This window comes from Bombina bombina, chromosome 2 (genome assembly GCF_027579735.1).
Source record: "Bombina bombina isolate aBomBom1 chromosome 2, aBomBom1.pri, whole genome shotgun sequence".
In the NCBI taxonomy this organism is placed as follows: domain Eukaryota; kingdom Metazoa; phylum Chordata; class Amphibia; order Anura; family Bombinatoridae; genus Bombina; species Bombina bombina.
Genome location: NC_069500.1, coordinates 312,850,196 through 312,871,115, shown reverse-complemented (window position 1 = coordinate 312,871,115; position 20,920 = coordinate 312,850,196). Strand labels below are relative to the sequence as shown.

Here is a 20,920-nt window from a genome sequence, read left to right as displayed (position 1 = left end):
TGAGCCAGAGAAGGCTGAGGAATGGCATGAAGAACTCGACAAGTATTCGAAAGTTTTGACTTCCTGACCTCCGTCAGAAAGATTTTCATTTCTACCGAGTCTATTATTGTTCCCAGGAAGGGAACCCTTGTGAACGGGGACAGAGAACTTTTTTCTACGTTCACCTTCCACCCGTGAGACCTTAGAAAGGCCAGAACAATGTCCGTATGAGCCTTTGCTCTTTGAAAGGACGACGCTTGTATTAGGATGTCGTCTAGGTAAGGTGCTACTGCAATGCCTCTTGGTCTTAGTACCGCTAGAAGGGACCCTAGCACCTTTGTGAAAATTCTGGGAGCAGCGGCCAACCCGAAGGGAAGAGCCATGAACTGGTAATGTTTGTCCAGAAAGGCGAACCTCAGGAACTGATGGTGATCTTTGTGGATAGGAATATGCAGGTACGCATCCTTTAAGTCCACGGTAGTCATATATTGACCCTCCTGGATCATTGGTAAGATTGCCCGAATGGTTTCCATTTTGAATGATGGAACTCTGAGGAATTTGTTTAGGATTTTTAAGTCCAGGATTGGCCTGAAAGTTCCTTCCTTTTTGGGAACTACAAACAGGTTTGAGTAAAAACCCAGTCCTTGTTCTGCTGTTGGAACTGGGTGTATCACTCCCATTTTTAGAAGGTCTTCTACGCAACGTAAGAATGCCTGTCTCTTTGTCTGGTCTAAAGACAAGCGAGAAATGTGGAACCTTCCCCTTGGAGGAAGGTTCTTGAATTCCAGAAGGTACCCCTGAGTGACAATTTCTAATGCCCAGGGATCCTGAACATCTCTTGCCCAGGCCTGAGCAAAGAGAGAGAGTCTGCCCCCTACTAGATCCGGTCCCGGATCGGGGGCTACCCTTTCATGCTGTCTTGGTAGCAGCAGGCTTCTTTGCCTGTTTACCCTTGTTCCAGCCTTGCAGGGGTTTCCATGCTGGTTTGGACTGGGAATCGTTACCCTCTTGCTTAGTGGCTGTAGAGGTAGAAGCAGGTCCGTTCCTGAAATTGCGAAAGGAACGTAAATTAGACTTGTTTTTAGCTTTGAAAGGTCTATCTTGTGGAAGGGCATGGCCCTTTCCCCCAGTGATATCTCAAATAATCTCTTTCAACTCTGGCCCAAATAGGGTCTTACCCTTGAAAGGAATATTAAGCACGATGCCACAGCCTCTACTGTGGCTTTTACCTTCCTTAGGGATTATTTGAAGGAGAAATAAGCCTCTCTGAAGTCCCCTCTGAGGTCTCTGGACTCCACACGTGAAGCTGCATGAACTGTCTAGTCAAAAACAACTGCGCAATTGAGGCGCGAAAATGAGGCCCCCTCCCTCTTCATTACAGAGTGCTGGGGCCTTTGAGGTAGATTAGGAGTCTAATCAAGTGCCAGGCGAATAAAAAACCCATAAGCGTTTTAGAAGTCTCAAAAAACACCATATCCATACTTAAATCATGCTAATAAGCAATCGATTAAGCCCAAAATAGTGTCAACCAGAAATTAAGCCCTTAATTTAAGCCATCATTTTATACAGAGTCTAAGAAAAATGGCTTACCTACCCCTGTGGGGATTTCTGACAGTCTTCTAGCATTACTGGGTCTTGTTAGAAAAATGATTGATCATACCTGAAGCAGTTAAGCCTGCAAACTGTTCCCCCCAACTGAAGTTCTCCTTTATTCAACAGTCCTGCGTGGGAACAGCAATAGATTTTAGTTACTGGTGCTAAAATCATATTCCTCTCAGCAGAAATCTTCATCTCTTTCTGCTTCAGAGTAAATAGTACAAGCCGGCACTATTTTAAAATAACAAACTTTTGATAGAAGAAATAAAAACTACAAATCTAACACCACAAACTCTTTACCCTCCCGTGGAGATGCTACTTGTTAGAGCGGCAAAGAGAATGACTGGGGGGCGGAGCCTGAGGGGAGCTATATGGACAGCTCTGCTGTGTGCTCTCTTTGCCACTTCCTGTAGGGATTGAGAATATCCCACAAGTAAGGATGAAGCCGTGGACCGGGCACACCAACGTAAGAGAAAAGGGAATAAAAACGGCACACATAAGAGGTGAATTCAACAATTTATTAAACTCATATAGCATTTACAAAAGGAGTTTGCCCAAACATGCCCTGCCATCTCAAAAATAGAGCAGAAACATGCAACCACACCACTATATACAAATTAAAACCAGAACTACATCTCATATCAATATAATACAAGCCTGTATCATTAAATCACACAATTAGTACCATTTCCTGTATCGGATAGCTATAAAATCCAAAACAGGTAGAGCTCTAATATATCACTTATACATGCAGAGGTAAAGTAACACCACAGAGCTGCATTAATATGTGATTTTTTATATATATATATATATATTTATTTATTTATTCTATATCAGTCGCATATAGCAAAGTACAAGAAAATTAAACATCAAATGAATTGTATCTAGCATCACAGGCATACATAGCCTTGCTTGAACAAATGGCAGGATACAATACAGATTAAATAATCCTCTTATGAATCCAATTTATAATAACCTGTGATCACAGAGTAAATGTATACAGTTTGGAACAAAACAGAGAAACATATACATATACATGAGCAAGCAAGCAAATATAAAGTTCATGCAATACTAACAAAAGTTAATTCACCTCCTCCCTATGATGAATGTAGAAATGGGAGGGGTCAGCCTCCAAAAATCACCTGATTGGACAGGCCATGCTGTTAGCAAGACAAAGCAATCTTCATACTGAATACAATGTATCCGTTTGAATCAAAAGATATACTTTTAAGCAAATGATTGCAACTTTTAGGCGTGTGTGGGATACATATCTGATCTTACCATAGATGTACCAAGCAGGCCATTCTGCTACACCATGTGTTCACACAGATAATAACCAACGCCTCACACTGGATATTTTGTTTGCAAATGCAGAAATCTTCGTAATGGATATTATATACCCGTTCTTACCAAGAGATGTACCTTAGGCAGCAAATTGCATAGTGAGCATATACAAAGTATACAGGTGATCTTACCACAGATGTACCAAACTTTATATAGCAAGCTATCAGTTCCACTCCACTTTATATTCACACAGGTAGTGAGCAACGCCTCACCCTTAGTACTTTGTATGCTTTCTTACCAAGATGTACCAATAACGTGCTATAAGAGCAATAATCCACATCAAAGATTGTATTTTAGTGCATGCATAGGGTATAGCATAGGTCTTACCATAGATGTACCATTCATCCTATGTCATGGTACATCTATGGTAAAACCTATGCTATACCCTTTGGGCAAACTTCTTTTGTAAATGCTATATGAGTTTAATAAATTGTTGAATTCACCTCGTGTGCCATTTTTATTCCCTTTCTTTTTTAGAGGATTATTGTATTCTCTAATATTTTTCGCTCTCCTTTTTAGTAAGATAAAATCTATTTTAACCCTTAAACTGCTGAGCCATTTCCACACCTGTGCTGAGCTGTTTTGCAGTTTCTAGATATCACTCACATTTTGGCCATACTGTATTTTTAGTGAGAAACTAACACAAATTATATATCTTTATCTTTTTTTTTTTTTACCAGGAGACCCATCAGATTCAAACTATACCATTATTTTATGTGTATATCATTTTGTGTAAGAAACCTGCAAGAAAAGTGTGAAAAGCATTTATTTAATTAAAATTTGAATAAACAAAGTTATAAACAATAGTGTGTGTGTGTTTTTCCTCTAAACTTTACAGTAAAAAGGAGTTATCCTTATATGAATGAGGGCCTTTAGGTATATTTATGTAGCTTTGATCTGCACATAGGGGCTCCCATGAGCCTTTATGCAAATAAATGTCTATTTATTCATGCCAGGTGATCATTATTACCAAAGTAATCACCTGGCTACTAACACTTATATAGGGGTTTTATTCTTTATAAAAGGGGTATTGGGGGTCTCTAGGCCTTTTTAATGGCCTGTTAGAGAATATGTTGTGTACTTTTTAGTTATTTAGTCCCTGGTTGATGCCAGAACCGTATCCACCAGGGATTACGTAAGAGAGAAGGGGTGGCGCAATGAGCTAAGAAAGCCCCCACAACGACACATGGTCATCATCCACAGTAAATACATTGTGCAGATGATGACCACATATTGTCATACGCCCTTAAAGGGTTAAAAAAAAAAACTTTCCAATTTACTTTAATTATCAATTTTGCTTAATTCTCTTGGTATCCTTTGTTAAAGCAACTTTTGCTGCTATAGAGTGTCTGTAGCATTATGTGGCAGCAGTGTATGTAACTATGAATAGCATTGATTTAAACATTGTTGCAAACACTGCTGCCAGATGCACATGCACGCTCCTAAGCTCATTTAGGATTCTTTTTTAACAAAGGATACAAGAGAACTCTGCAAAATTGATAAAAGTAAATTGGAAAGTTTTTTTAAATGTTATGCTCTATCCAATCCTGTTAAGTCTGACTTTACTGTCCCATTATGATGCTTCTTTACTTTAGAGCTTTTTATATTTGATATCATATTAAAATGTGTGTAAATAACTGTACAATAACTACTTCAATTGTTCTTCAAATGTTTTCAGTTTGTTCAATAAAAAAGTCTAAACAAAAAAGTAATATTTGACAATATAAAAATAAAATACAGTACTGAAGACACAGGCATACCCAAATAGATACATCCTCCTATTCCAATAATGGAGGCAGCGCTATGATAGAGAGGTAGCGTGACGTACACAATATCATCTGGTTTTCCACCAAAAGCCCATATTCCAGCAGCCCCTTTTAGTGCCTGGAGTTGGCTTATAACAGCTGCTTTTGGAAGACCTGCAATGAAAAGTATATTCAATGTTTAAAGGGAAAGGAAACCCCAAAAAATGAATTCATGATTTGGATAGAACATACAATTTTAAACAATATTTAAATTTACTTTAATTAATAAATATGCTTCATTCTCTTGTTATCCTTTTCTGAAGAAACATTGCACTACTAGCAGCTAGCTGAACAGATCTAGTTAGCCAATCACAAGAGACAAATGCATGGAGGCACCAATCAACACTGAGCTCACACTAGTGTAGGATATGTGCATATTCAGTTTCAACAATGGATACCAACAGAACAAAGCACTTTTGAAAAGTGATTATAAAAGTGTCTTAAAATTACATGCTCTGATTATTGCTTATTGTTTATTTTTTACTTTCCTATCTCTTTAATGAATTAAATAATGTTTCAATCACTGGAGCACAAACTCTAGAACAGAAGAGCGCAGATGAGTCATCATTAAAAGGACATAAAAGTGTAAAAATACAATGCTCTAATTTGCAACAGCATTTATCATTGTTCTACTGCTAGCACATAACTGTGTTTAATCTCAGAGCAAAGAGGTTGAATACATATATAAAGTCAGCTCCAAAGCAGCAATGCACTAAATGGGCCAAAAACTAACACATCTGGTGAGCCAATGACAAGAGGCATATGTACCTAGCTACCAATCAACTTCCAGTAGTGCATTTCTGCTCCTGAGCCTGCTTAAGGATGCTATTCAACACCAAGAAAACAAAGTCAGTTTGATAATACAATCGCATTGAATATAATCTTAAAATTGCATGATCTATCTGAATCATGGAACTTGTAGTTTGACTTTTATGACCCTTTATTTTTAATCTGATGGTGACATTGAGGCTCAAAATCTACAAAAGCCTATACAAGTTATATCACATTTCCACAAGAATACAAAAATAAAAAATACAAACTCAGCTTTATATTGCACTCTAAATCACACCCCATCTCAGTTAATTCATTTGTAAACTGAATGTTACAATATGTGTTAGCTGCTCATCCAGGGCATTAACACTCCCATAGTGGCCCGTGGGAATTACGTTCTCTAAGTGGTTGGGAGTACAGCAGCATGTGCAGAATAATAGGGGCATGGTTTCCTCTAAGCCACTGGTTTTCAAACCTGACCTCAGGCCTCCCCAACGGTCCAGGTTTTCTGGATTACCTTGGATGAGAGCAGGTAAAATACCCATGGTTACTAATAAGCAGATTGTTTCACCTGTGCTCCAGTTCAGATATCCTCAAAACGTGGCCTGTTAGGGAGGTCTGAGGACAGGTTTGAAAACCAGTGCTCTAAGGTGTACACGTGCACACTCTTTTCGGAGGGAGCGCACACAGCCTTTGAAAGGAATTCATTTTATTTTAATGGTGCTTGACTTGGAGAGTTGTGCTACACGTTTCTCAGTTACCACTAACCGTTTCACCTGAAGAAACGGTTAGTGTTAACTAAGAAACGTGTAGTTAGATAGATTGTTTAACGTGTCGTTTATGCTTTTATTAACTTAATTGTACATTTATGCTACAATCCGTGTTACTGTGGGAGTTTGGTAATCTGTTTTGCAGCTGCTGTGGGCTCTCTCACGTTAAATATACACTACTATTGTGGGATGGGTTTCCAATCACTGCTGACGTAGTACCATCAGAAAGACACGAGATTCCTGACAGAGTATATCAGATCCGGGAGTATAGGCGAGCTGGACAGCTTCTAATAGTTCAGCCGGTCTGCACAGCACATTTATACGTGCGCTATCATTTGTGAGTATCATACATTATTGTGTTGGATAAGGATCGTACAAACATATTGCACTAATGGGCGCCCTCTTTTTTCTCTGTGTACTCAGCCATTGTGGTGGAATCATCTGGAAGAGGAATCATCCTGTATACCATAGATCAAAGATTCCTTACTCCATTCATAAGGACTTAAATTGACTTAATGTAACTATATGTTGAGTTTTGTACACCTTGTATAGTCAGATTTATTGTTTTACCGGTTAGCCCATGTTTTCTGGACTGTTGTCCATTTTATTGCTACTGTATTAATTATTACTCATTTTTGAAACGCTGTGTTGCTGTTGATCTCTTGTTTTGGTCCAGTCTGCTTTTTAATTAGGAAGATAAAAGTGTCAGGTATGTTTTTGTTACGTGTAGCAGAGCTTGTTAGATGAGCATTTATTATGTGCATATTTACTGCACTGTAAAAATGTTACGTTACATTTGTTTGTCTATGTAATAATCTGACGTTTACCTAACTATAATTTATTTTAATCGGAGAACAATAAATAGATGCAGTAGTTGTGGATTGGTAAATAAAGTGACTTGCATGTGAATAGTGAGAGTTCAGCTAAACTGTAGTTTTAGTGTGGATAAAACCTTTTAGATTGACATCTGTTGGAAAAGTCTATTAATTTATTTCTAACATGTTCTCTCTCATCTGTTCTTTTTCTTTTGTTCCCTGCCTCTGTTCTCACTCCCTCTGTTCTCCCTCCCTTTCTCCCTCCCTCTCTCTGTTCTCCATCTCTCTCACTTCCATTTGTTCTCTCTCCCTCTCTTTCTCCCTCCCTCTGTTCTCCCTCTTTTTCTCACTCCCTCTGTTCTCTCTCTCTCTCTCTCTCTCTCCCCCCTCTCCCTCTGTCTCACTCCCTCTGTTCTCTCTCTGTTCTCCATCTCTCTCTCTCTCACTCCCTCTGTTCCCTCTCTCTATTCTCCCTCTCTCACTCCGTTCTCCCTCCCTCTCTCACTTCCATTTGTTCTCCCTCCCTCTCTCTAACTTCCATTTGTTCTCCCTCCCTCTCTCTAACTTCCATTTGTTCTCCCTCCCTCTCTCTAACTTCCATTTGTTCTCCCTCCCTCTCTCTAACTTCCATTTGTTCTCCCTCCCTCTGTTTTCCTTCTCTCTCTCTCTTACACACACACCCTCCCTCTGTTCTCTCTGAGTTCTCCCTCTCTCTCACTCCTTAATGTTCTCCCTCTCTCACTCCTTAATGTTCTCCCTCTCTCACTCCTTAATGTTCTCCCTCTCTCACTCCTTAATGTTCTCCCTCCCTCTCTCACTTCCATTTGTCTCTCACTTCCATTTGTTCTCCCTCCCTCCCTCTAACTTTCATTTGTTCTCCCTCCCTCTAACTTCCATTTGTTCTCCCTCCCTCTGTTTTCCTTCTCTCTCTCTCTCTCTCTCTCTCACACACACACACCCTCCCTCTGTTCTCTATGAGTTCTCCCTCTCTCTCACTCCTTAATGTTCTCCCTCTCTCTCACTCCTTAATGTTCTCCCTCTCTCTCACTCCTTAATGCTCTCCCTCTCTCTCACTCCTTAATGCTCTCCCTCTCTCTCACTCCTTAATGCTCTCCCTCTCTCTCACTCCTTAATGCTCTCCCTCTCTCTCACTCCTTAATGCTCTCCCTCTCTCTCACTCCTTAATGCTCTCCCTCTCTCTCACTCCTTAATGCTCTCCCTCTCTCTCACTCCTTAATGCTCTCCCTCTCTCTCACTCCTTAATGCTCTCCCTCTCTCTCACTCCTTAATGCTCTTCCTCACTCCTTAATGCTCTCCCTCTCTCTCACTCCTTAATGCTCTCCCTCTCTCACTCCTTAATGCTCTCCCTCACTCCTTAATGCTCTCCCTCACTCCTTAATGCTCTCCCTCACTCCTTAATGCTCTCCCTCACTCCCTCTGTTCTCCCTCACTCCCTCTGTTCTCCCTCACTCCCTCCCTCTGTTCTCCCTCACTCCCTCCCTCTGTTCTCCCTCACTCCCTCCCTCTGTTCTCCCTCACTCCCTCCCTCTGTTCTCCCTCACTCCCTCCCTCTGTTCTCCCTCACTCCCTCCCTCTGTTCTCCCTCACTCCCTCCCTCTGTTCTCCCTCCCTCACTTCTCCCTCTGTTCTCTTGCCCTATCTCTCTCTCTCTCTTGATCTCTATATTTTCTGTTCTCTCCCTCTGTTTTCTCCCCATCTCTCTTCCTTTATTTTCTCTCCGTTCCCTCTCTCCATCTTCCCCCTTCTCTCTCTCCCCCTTCTGTTTTCCCTCCTTTTCTCTCTCTCCCTCTACTTTTCTCTCTTTCCCCTTCTCTCCCTCTGTTCTATCTCCGACTATTGTGTGTATGTTAATACTTTTATGACAACATTTTCAAGTTTAACTACACTTAAATGGATATGAAACCCACATATTTTCATGATTCAGATAGAGCATGCAACTTTAAACAACTTTCTAATTGACTTCTATTATTACATGTTCTTTGTTCTATTAGTATCTTTTTGTTAAAAATCAGAGACCTAAGCTCAGGAGCATGCATGTGTCTGGAGCACTATATGGCAGCAGTTTTGCAAGTATGTTATCTGTTTGCAAGAGCACTAGATGACAGCACTATTTCCTGCTATGTATTGCTCCAGACACCTACCTAGGTATCTCTTAAACAAAGAACACTATGGGAACAAAGCACATTTTACAATAGAAATAAAATGGATTATTTTTTAATTTTTTTCTCAATTGTAGGCTCTGTCTGAATCACAAAATACAATTTTCGAGTTTCATATGGCCACATTTTGGTGATAGAGAAATAAAAACAAGCAAAGAGCTTACAGAATATATATATATATAAATCAGTAGCAAAGATGTGCACTCACTTAGTAGCAACTGCCAGGGTGCTAGTGGGAATCAATATAGAAAAATAACAGACTTGCACTCGCTGGTCATTTTAGTGAAATATTTTACTAAAATGACCAGCGAGTGCAAGTCTGTTATTTTTATATATATAATATCACACACACACACAACACAGAACTGAATTTATAAAAACTAAATTTATTTACATGCAGTACATACGGTGACATTTCGGGTGTCCACAAACCCGTTTCTCAGATCTGTTTGGTCTGAGGAAGGGGTCCGTGGACCCGAAATGTCACCATATGTACTGCATGCAAATACATTCATAAACTCCAAATTGGCGTGAGAGTTTATGAAGAAGTGGTGTGAACAGCTTCAAGGCATTCACCTCATGATAAATCTTGTCAAAGTCTTTTGATATGACACTCAATTTTACAATTAAAAATAAATAAAAATTTCCTTAAAGGGACAGTAAACACCTTGATTTTTTTAAATAAAAGGTTAACTTATAAATAGTCAAAAAACAAAACAAACATTATTTATTTTGCCTACTTTTCGTATAATTTAGCTCTGTAGCAGACTTCTCAAGGCCAACACTGTTACATATATTTCCCCAAAAATTTACTTTATACCAACATTATGAGTGTGGATAAACCTGACTGCAAACAAGGTTTACTGTCCCTTTTAAAGTGCATACTTCAAGCCATATCAAATATCAGAAAAGGCAAGTATGTGTGCAGTGTGTGTATGAGCACCTGGGAGTGTGCGTAATTGTAGGAGTACCTCTAGGTGAGTGCAGGAGGTGAAGAGCAACTGTGGTTGTTTACTAGAGTAGAAGATCACCTGTGAGTTTGTAAGAAAGGTCAAGAGTCTGTGGTCTGTGACTAGGGTGGGAGAGCACCAGGAAATGTATTCAGAAGAGTGGGAAAGACTGTGGGTTTAGATAAGCAGGAGAGAGCTTGGTGGGTGTGCTTAAGAGAAAGAGAATGACTGGCAGGGTTGCAAAAGTACAGAAACTCCTGAGCATGTTCACAAGGGTGGTATAAGCAACTGCATGTCTGTGAGTAAGAATGGAAAAAACAAATTATGCTTACCTGATAATTTCCTTTTCTTCTGATGGAAAGAGTCCACAGCTGCATTCATTACTTTTGGGAAAATAAGAACCTGGCCACCAGGAGGAGGCAAAGACAACCCAGCCAAAAGCTTAAATACTCCTCCCCCTCCCTTCTACAAGGGACAGTAGAAGAAATATCAGGGTGAAAGGTGCCAGAAGGATGCCCTACATACAATTACGGGTGGGGAGCTGTGGACTCTTTCCATCAGAAGAAAAGGAAATTATCAGGTAAGAAAAATGTATGTTTTTCTTCTTAAATTGAAAGAGTCCATAGCTGCATTCATTACTTTTGGAAAAACAATACCCAAGCTATAGAGGACACTAAATGCCAAGACGGGAGGGTACAATAGGCGGCCCATACTGAGGGCACCAAGCCTGAGCCTCTACCCGATAAAAAAACTCTGCTTCTTCTGAAGCCGAGAAAACTTTAAGAGGAAAAGCCCCAATGACACTGACTTGCAGTTAGTCCAGAAGCCAAACCAGAGACCGTAAACGGACTCGACTGAGCCAACAGTCCTCCAGGAGACACCGTCGCCCAACAAACAAACAGTCTCATCTCCACAAATGAAGGAGACACCAGCTGAAAAACCCAAGGGAACAAGGCAAAGGAGAACCAAGGAAACCGAAAGGTCCCCTAATACAAAAAATGAACACCTCCACAAGTGAGCCCAGCTCAGAGACACAAAGGGGCCCAAACAGGGAAAGGAGGCCACACCTATACCAAGCGAAACCCGGGACAAGACCGGGCACAGAGACAGAACAGACGTCTCTCCAACATCCTGCAAGCACGAATTGCAACTGAAAAGGCAAAGTCCTCCCAGTGTCAAGAATACCAAGGCATTCGACCATGAAAAAGTGTGTAATATACCCAGGTGAGAAACCCCAAGTTTGAGAACACAGAGTCCATAACAGGATGGCACAGAGGATACTTGCGAGGAAGAACAGTCAATCAAGAAACAGACCGTAAAAGCAACCCCAGACAAAGGGCACGCTCCAGGCAACCTAAGTCGCTGGACCCAAGCACAAGTCCCTAAAAAGGGAACACAAAACCTCAAAAAGAGGCCCCCAGAGAAAGAGAGTATACCCTCAGAACTCGAAGGAAGAGTAAACTTTCTTCTGAAATCAATGGAGCCAGTTAAAAGGAAAATATATACCCTAGCAGACTAAGCTAACAGAATAGACTCAACAAAGCTCACACATCCAAAGGAGACTGCGACCGAACGCAGCTCCATATACCGCTCGGCCATCCTGACCTGCAGACCCACAGCCAGCTGGACCAAACCAGCCTTAGGGATCCAAAACAGGGGAACAAAAGAATTCCAAAACAGGTACAGGAACAAGCGTAAGGATAGCATAGCCATCCCCACAGAGTACAAGTACAACCCGACCCTGAAAACAGACAACAAGGCCATAGACCTAAGGATCTAACAAAATAAAAGGCCCAACAAGTCTGCTTGGAGCCAGCAAGAACCCGGGGGAACCAATCCCACCTTTCTGCCTCCCATCCAGGAGAATCCCCAAGCACAGCCATGGGAACACAGGCAAGCTGAACAGGGGAATGCAACCTTAAGGCGCACAAAAATTGGACATCCAATACAAGCAGCTGGGTATGAACCAACCACCCTTGAGGCTCAAGCCACATGGCTAACCACCAGATGACAAAATACTCCGAAATCCTGGCCAACCATGACCAGGTTAGGTAGATGGAGCAAGAACATAGCCCCAGTTCCCACTACCATGGAACACCCCAACTAGCCCTGAGATCCAAGATTCCAAAACCACCCAAGACTGGGTCAGGAAAAAGGCCAAGCGAAGCCTCAGCAAAAGGAATTCTCAAGGAGAAAAACAGATCCAAGCACCTAATAGTTCAGGCAAACCTTACCCTAGAACTAAACACCCCAACTGGCCAAAAAGTCAGACACAAGGGTATTGATGCATATCCAGAGAATCCGGATAGCGAGAAGAACTTGAAAGCCCTGACTAAAGGAAGGAACCACCCCTAGCCAAGTCCAACACTCCAAGGAGAAAGGCTAGAAGTCGTATGAAGATACTTCTCAGAGCCTCAGGACAACCAAGGGAAACCTTGAGGTAAAAAATAAATCCTACTAGCAGGACTAGTCTCCCTATCACCTACGCACAAGCAGAGGAAGAGAAAGGCACTAAGCCTACCCAGCTCTGGAAAACTCTGAGCTAAACAAAGTCCCTGCAGGGAACAACCATCACCCGGAAACACAGATCCCTAAAAGGAGATTTAACTCACCCGGAGACAATGGAAGAAGATCCAAGGGTCTCTTATAACTCATACAGACAGCACATGTCAAAGAGTAAGAGCTGCATCTAGATACAATACAAACAGCTTATGTGTACAGATAGATAGTAGTAGTAGATGGTGCTGGTCTATTGAGTGATTTTCTCTAGTAAGTGAAGAGAAAAAAGGCTTGATGCATATATTGAAGCCAATTAATATGGGTGCAGTATACTCACTCCATAAGATGAATCTTTACAGCTGAAAGGGAACGTAGCGTCAGATGGCAAGAGTCCACAGGTTCCTCGAGTCAAATACTGAATATCCAGGTTTATCCAAAAGTGGACTATAAATGAATAGAGACCCAAATGACAAAAGTATCCAGTGTATAATTGAAAAAATGTAGTAACTTACTCCATAAATAAGGAGATTCCAGCTCAGCACAGCAAAACAAGATCTTGACAATCTTTCAACAATAGATAAAGGGTTTTATTTGCTCAACGCGTTTCAACGTATTACACGTCTTTATCAAGAGCATACATTAAAACAAGTAAAACAGGTAAGTAAAACCAAGTATTATGTGTACACCTGCAAGGTGTCAAAAGCTGCAACTGGATTTAAACTGCAAACCTTCCGCATGCTAGACAGCTATCCTGTACAAGCTGTTGGATCAAGTCCAAAAGGACAAATCCAGAGGCCTAAAAATGAAGGCCAAACTGCTCAACTGCTGTAAGGGGCGTTAAGCCCTCCAGCCCTCCACCACATGTGGGAGGAAAACTCTAAGTTCTGATGAAATCAGATATCAGATAGAGTGACGCAGTGGAAAACTCCCATGCCCGGCCATCTATGACTTAAGGCTGTAAGGACTGAAACATCTCGTCTCACCTCACGGACCCACAGGTCCTCTCGAACGCTTAGTTGAACATGAAAAACTATGATAACCTAAGCACTCTGTGCTTCTACTGAACCAGCCAAGCAGAACAGCACCACGTGTCTGAACAGCTGCAAGACCGAACAAATCCGACAGAACCAGCCTGCACCTAGGGTCCTACCGGCAAGCTGCATAAATTCTCCTTCATAGGGGAAAAACAGAAAACAGACATTTTTAACATAGGACTAACATGTCTAAAACAACTTCCGAAGAAGTAAGAAAGAGTATCAATCCCAGAAGGTTCACGAAGGAAACAAAAACAAATAAAAGACATCCCATCGGATAAAAATAAAATATAAGGCAACCCGGAGGTTAACGCCCAAAAAGACACAGGCCTACCCGCAGGACCAGTCAAACGGAGCCCTATCTTTCAAAACTGGGAAAGATCTCAAACAAATGACAATCAGGAGATTACTTCATCCTCACATGTCTAATAAGGAGCACCATTCGAATTATCAGACTGAAAATCCCCGTATCTGGTAATGATAGGGTCATTCAATAACTGAAAAACATGTCTGAGCAATACGCGAAGGCGCGCAATCCTGTAACCAAAGGCACAACACTCAGGGACAGTTACACCTGCGGGGAACTGTAGAGGCCCTACCCAAGGTGAAAGGCCCAGGACAATAGGGCACGAGTACATTCTCAAAGAAACGTCTGGACTCTGCAGATGAACAAATTGCCAACATTACGAGGAAGCGAAAACGTGCTGCAACCTCCGTGGGGGGGGGGGGACACGCCACCCCGCATGGAGGAACCATAAACTGGGTTACCCGCATGTTATGTGCAGAAGTATGATTTGGTAGGGAATTCGCCTCTTAAAGGACAGGACCCCCAGAGGTGGATGGCTCAGCAGTCCCTTGATTCCCCGAGCCCGAGGAACCAGGCGCTCTGAAATGGCATACAGAACAAAGCTGGTTGACAGGTGTCAACGAGGCCACTCCAGATTCATCAACGGACACAGAATCTGAATCTAAAATCAAAAAATAGTCTCAGTATTAGAATCCTCCGTAACTGAATCTGAATTAACACAGTCTCAGCATCAGAATCCTCCATAACGGGATAGAGGATATTTAAATATGGACTAAAGAAGTAAAAACGGCACCTGACACCCCCAATGGCTGGGGCACTCACCACCTCCTATGACCAGACCCCTGCAGACTAGAAAATTTCCTTCACCACGCGGTCAGGAATGCGGAAATGGAAAAACGGAACGTATCCACGCCCGAACACAAGGTGAACCGTACATTCAAAAACAGTGTGCCCAACCAAAAGGCTGCGTCACTTTCAAAGGACTCAATGTTCTGACCACGAGCCCTGTAAACATCACACATAAGCAGGTTAAATCACATAAAAAACATGATTATAAACCCCCTCTGTTCAATAACCCCCCTCAGGAGATATTAACCCTTGATTCCAAGATACTAAAAGAGACTCAATGAGACCCTTATGTATAAGTTAGACCCGCAAGGTGGTAGCCTCTCGGGAAACATTCACATTACAGTACATTGACGAATAAAGAAAAATGAAACGATCTTACCGGAATCTACACCATGGAACAGGAACACGGCCCTTCAAGTGTGATGGATAGTAGCATCGCCTCCGACATGGACAGAAAGAAACTACCTGCATCTCCGGACTAAATTTCATCCAAGCCCTCACTGAGAGACTGACAGGACTACTTAAAACTCCTGTCCCATGCCGAAGAGTACTACCCTCCATAAGAGACAAAAACAAAAATGCTGACACTTCTCTGCCATCCACCGGGGACGAAAGGCAAAGAATGACTGGGTTTGAGGGAGTGGGAGGAGTATTTAAGCATTTTGGCTGGGTTGTCTTTGCCTCCTCCTGGTGGCCAGGTTCTTATTTTCCCAAAACTAATGAATGCAGCTTTGGACTCTTTCCATTGTTTAAAAAAAGCTGAGCATGTGCATGAGTGTGAGGGGTCTGGGGGGGGGGTGCATACGTGTGATAGGGTCCAGGAGGGTTATGCATACGTGTGAGAGGGGCCTGGGGTGCGTGCATACATGTGAGAGGGGCCTGAGTGTGACTGTATACACATGTGAGAGGGCCTGGGGGTGAGTGCATACATGTGAGAGGGGCCTGAATGTGTGTGTATACACATGTGAGAGGGGCCTGAGTGTGTGAACATACAAGTGAGAGGGGCCAGGGGGGTTATGCATACGTGTGAGAGGCGTGGGGGTGAGTGCATACATGTGAGAGGGGCCAGGAAAAGTGCATACGTGTGATAGGGGCCTGAGGGTGTGCGCATAAGTGTGAGAGGGGCCTGAGAGTGTGTGCATAAGTGTGAGAGGGGCCTGGGGGTGTATGCATAATTGGGGGGTGCATAGTTGTGAGAGGGGCCTGAGGGTGTGTGTGTGTGTATATAAGTGTTAAAGGAGCCTGGAGAGGTGTGCATAAGTGTGAGAGGGTCCTGAGGGAATGTGCATAAGTGTGAGAGGGGCCTGGGTGTGTGTGTGTGTGTGTGTATAAGTGTGAAAGGAGCCTAAAGGAGTGTGTGCATAAGTGTGAGAGGGATCTGAGTGTGTGTGCATAAGTGTGAGAGGGGCCTGGCGGTGTGTGCATACGTGTGAGAGGGGCCTGGCAGTGTGTGCATACATGTGAGAGGGGCCTGGCAGTGTGTGCATACATGTGAGAGGGGCCTGGCAGTGTGTGCATACATGTGAGAGGGGCCTGGCAGTGTGTGCATACGTGTGAGAGGGGCCTGGCGGTGTGTGCATACGTGTGAGAGGGGCCTGGCAGTGTGTGCATAAGTGGGGGGGGTGCAAAGGTGTGAGAGGGGTCCGAGGGTGTGTGCGTAAGTGTGAAAGGGGCCTGGGGGTGTGCACATACGTATAAGAGGGGCAGGGTGGGTGTGTGCATAAGTGCGAGAGGGGCATGGGGGTGTGTGCATACGTGTGAGAGGGGCATGGGGGTGTGTGCATACATGTGAGAGGGGCCGGAGGGTGTGTGCATACGTATGAGAGGGGCCTGGGGTTGTGTGCATAAGTGGGGGGGTGCATAAGTGTGAGAGGTGCCTGAGGGGGGGGGGGTGTAAGTGTGAGAGGGGCCTGGGGGGTGTGCGCATACCTGTGAAAGAGGGGCCTAAGGGTGTGTGTACAAGTGTGAGAGGTACCTGGGGTTGTGTTCATAAGTGTGAGAGGGGTCAGGGGGTGAGTGCATACGAGTGTGAGAGGGTGCCTAGGAATTTTAGTAAAGAGTGAATGGTCTGCACGTTTAAGAATAGAAGGAAGCCTGGATAGGTTTGCAATGGGGAAGAGTGAAAGGGTTGGATATTGCCTGGGCGCATAACAATGGGATAGTGTCTGGGGTCAGGGCATCTGGCAGGTGTACATTATGGTGGGTGCCTAGTGAGTGTGTTTGAGGGTAGGAGAAAGCTTTGTGTGTGCATAAGGCAATATAAAGTGTGTAGGAATGATGGAACACAGCACAACAAAAGAATGTCTGTGTGTGTTTTAGGTGTGTATGTAAGGGTGGAAGAGCGACTTTAAGGCTGTGACACACTGCAAGCGGAGCGGCGCGCAGTGTGTACATGCGGCTGTGCGTACTTAGTGTATCCTGCCTTTTCATTTCTGAGCATTCTGCTGCATCAGGTCGCGTAGCTGAGCGCTCAGTGATGAAATATTTGATCTTCAGAAGCGATGCGGGCACCACATCGCTTGCAGTGTGTCACAGCTTTTACGTTCAAACGCATCACCTTTCACTACAATCTGGGAGAGATCATCTCACTTGTCAGGGTAGTGGATAGATGGGATAACAGATCTACTACCTTCAATTTATTTATATAAAAAAAAACAAAAAAAAATATTTTTTTTTAAATTTAGTTTAAATAAACAATTTTATATATTTAATAAATATTCACCCCCATGTAACACCCACCCTAAACTTAGCTCATCTTGGAAGCAAAGTGTCTGGCATCACTCCCTGCTGATCACTGATAGTGGAAGGGAGAGGCTTCTGTATCTATCTCTCTAGACGCACTTTAAGGGGCCTATGTATCAAAATACATCACTTTTACACTACTTTACAATGCTTAACATACTTATTTTTTAGCGACTAGAAGCTGTAAAAAACAAATAATGCATAATGTTGTAAGCCTATAATGCAGTTTGCAGAAAGTACTATAAGTAAATGCCTTAAACTAAATATGACACTTCTATGTATGTTTAATTGTGCTGCATTGAAATGAATGTACACAATTCTATGCAGTACAATGCATTTGTTCATAACAATCCTGGTTACTATGGCAATTCACTTAATGTAGCATGCAGTGGGGGAGTCTCAGCATAGCATTGTAACAATGACTCTTTTCACTTGACTTTACAAGACACTAAGTACTTTTCTCAGGCTCCATGTTAATAAAATGATTAGCTATCTTCTGGCATACATATTAGCTATCGTATCACATAATATAAGCTTTCATATCATATACATATTAGCTATCGTATCACATAATATAAGCTTTCATATCATATACATATTAGCTATCGTGTAACATACATATTAGCTATCATATTAGCTATCGTATCACATAATATAAGCTTTCATATCATATACATATTAGCTATTGTGTGGCATTACATACATATTAGCTATCCTATCAGCTATCGTATGGCATACATATTAGCTAAATAAATGAACCAAATAGCAGGATGAGCAAGAGATTAGTGTGGCATAGAAATCACTCAGTATGGTAAATGGTGAGTATTAATTCAATGGAAAACAGCCAATGTATAAAGCAAGTAAAAAAGTTCCAGATTAAATCGGAAACTTCCCCTTCATGTGGATACTGATTGCTGTTGCCATCGAATGTCCACGATGGCAATGGGGAGAGTGAACCCCTTGTGCAATTATAGAAAACAGTACTTGCCAAACAATATCTGTAATTATAAGCCGGCTCAGTGCACTCACCGATCTGTCCTTCCGAAGTCCAGGCTCCGTTACAGATGCTGTACTCGACCGCCCCACACCTCAACTGCTGTTTATCAATCCTTGGTTCTCCAGTTGTCCTTGCGAAGACCAGGCTTCGTCACAGTAGGTCCCGGTGAAGAGACGCTGCACCGATGTGCAGCCGCTAGCTTCTGTAGAGCCGTCAAAACCGGAAATGACCACAATACTCTGTGAACCAATGGGAGAACTGGAAACAGGAGGTGCGTCCGTGGGCCTGTGCGTCTGAGCCAATGCTAGTCTCCAGATATCGATGCTGTGAATCCTCTCACCAAACAGCCGACTCCACGGCTTGCCACTTAGGAAGTGTTGCTGCTCTTTAGGGCATAGAAATCCAACCAGAAAGAAAGCAATGAGCAGCAACGATGAAGTAAAATAAAACGTAGCTTTTATTGATGCATAGGCATTAAAAGTTCATGGAGGTGCAAAGATACAAGTGAAATATGACAGTATACGCGTTTCGGCGTTGTGCCGTAATCACTACTGCTAAAGAACACTCAATGTGCTTGATTTAATAAGGGTGTGTAAACCCCCTATTGGTTAAAACATATTCAAATAAGGATACTCCTTCATGACATCACACAATTGTATCTAATGAGACACTGAACCTGTCAGAAAATTGTCTAACACAACGAACAATAATAAGTTCGACCCTGGGTCCTAGAGCTCATATATATATATATATATATATATATATATATATATATATATATATATATATATATATATATATATATATATATATATATATATATATATATATATATATACACATTAATCCTGTTGCAATGGTTAACATATATTTTAAACCTAGTATAAATAGCAAGATGAGCAAGATATAACAAATCGCTCAAGTGGAATAAATGTATATAACAAAATGAGCAAAAAAGGGACATTTGTTCGTAAGTGTATGTTAAACGATACTTGTATGTTGTATACACAATAAATAGGTCTTCTACAGTACTTTAAACTTTAGTGTAATAGAACAAACACCTTTATATATAAACAAAGGGTGTAAGTAACACCTAAGTGTGTGCATAATATTACCACTAGAGGGAGAATACTACGCAGACAGCAGACCTATTAATAAAATGTATAGGAAACTTTCCCTGATGGATGGATTATTCCCAATAATTGATTAAATCGTACTCTGCATTAAGGCCAAGTGGTAGTTTGGTGGAAAGTTTAAAAATCCAAAGCATCTCGCGCTTTTCAAGGAGCTTTTGTCTATCCCCCCCCCTTTTCGGAGTTGGTATATGATCTATGGCTTGCCATTTGAAAGAAGCATCATCTTGGTTGTGTTTGATACAGAAGTGTTGGACTATAGGTGAGGATGATTTCCCCACTCTAATGGTAGACAAATGTTCCCTGATACGAGACCTTACGTCCCGTGTCGTGAGCCCTACGTACTGAACCTTGCACAGAGTGCAGGTTATGAGATATATTACAAAATGAGATGTACAGTTTAAGCAAAAATTTATCTCATATGTGCGTTGTGTTACACAGGACGTAAATGTGTCAGATGTAATTGTGTAGTCGCAGGGTTTGCACCTACTGTTCCCACATTTAAACATCTCCCGCATACGCCAATCTGTATATGTCTTGGTATGAGACTATGGTCATGCACATTCGCACAATTGATAAAATTAAACTGTACGTCAGGTATATTGACGATGTGTTTTTGGTATGGAGAGGGTCAGAGGAATCCCTAGGACAGTGGGTTGACAGCTTAAATCAGCTTGAGTCAACTATTTGATTTAAAGTGGCCCATAACAGGATGAGCATACCATTCCTAGATCTAAACATATCTGTTTATACAGAGGATGATTGTTACAAATTTTCTACCTCCTTATATTCAAAACCGACGGATAGAAACTCATTGTTGCTATCCACAAGTTTTCACCCTGAACATCAAAAAAAGAGTGTGGTATCCTCTCAACTCACGCGGGTGGCCCGCAATAACACACTAAGAGAGACTAGAAGAGTACAGGAGGATGAAATGATTAAGAAATTGGAGCAACGAGGATATGCAAGAAAACTGATAACACAGGTGCAAACCAACCTGGCCGGGGATGATCAAATATCCCTGCTACAACCACATGATCCTACTGATAAAGTAGAAAACAATAGCGATATCATTAACTTTGTTACCACGTTCAACCCCGTGTCCAAAATATTGTCTGAATCGGTCAAGAAGAACTGGGACATTATCAA

The 20,920-nt window shown here is 42.1% G+C and overlaps 1 protein-coding gene across 1 annotated transcript in view; it reads right to left on the bottom strand.

Annotated features, from left to right (window-relative positions):
- Positions 1–20,920, bottom strand: part of SLC27A6 (solute carrier family 27 member 6) — a 239,303-nt gene that overhangs the window by 177,241 nt on the left and 41,142 nt on the right. The window contains exon 3 of the mRNA XM_053701645.1: positions 4,680–4,838. Coding sequence (XP_053557620.1) covers positions 4,680–4,838 — 159 coding nt within the window. The remainder of the gene's footprint in view (positions 1–4,679; positions 4,839–20,920) is intronic.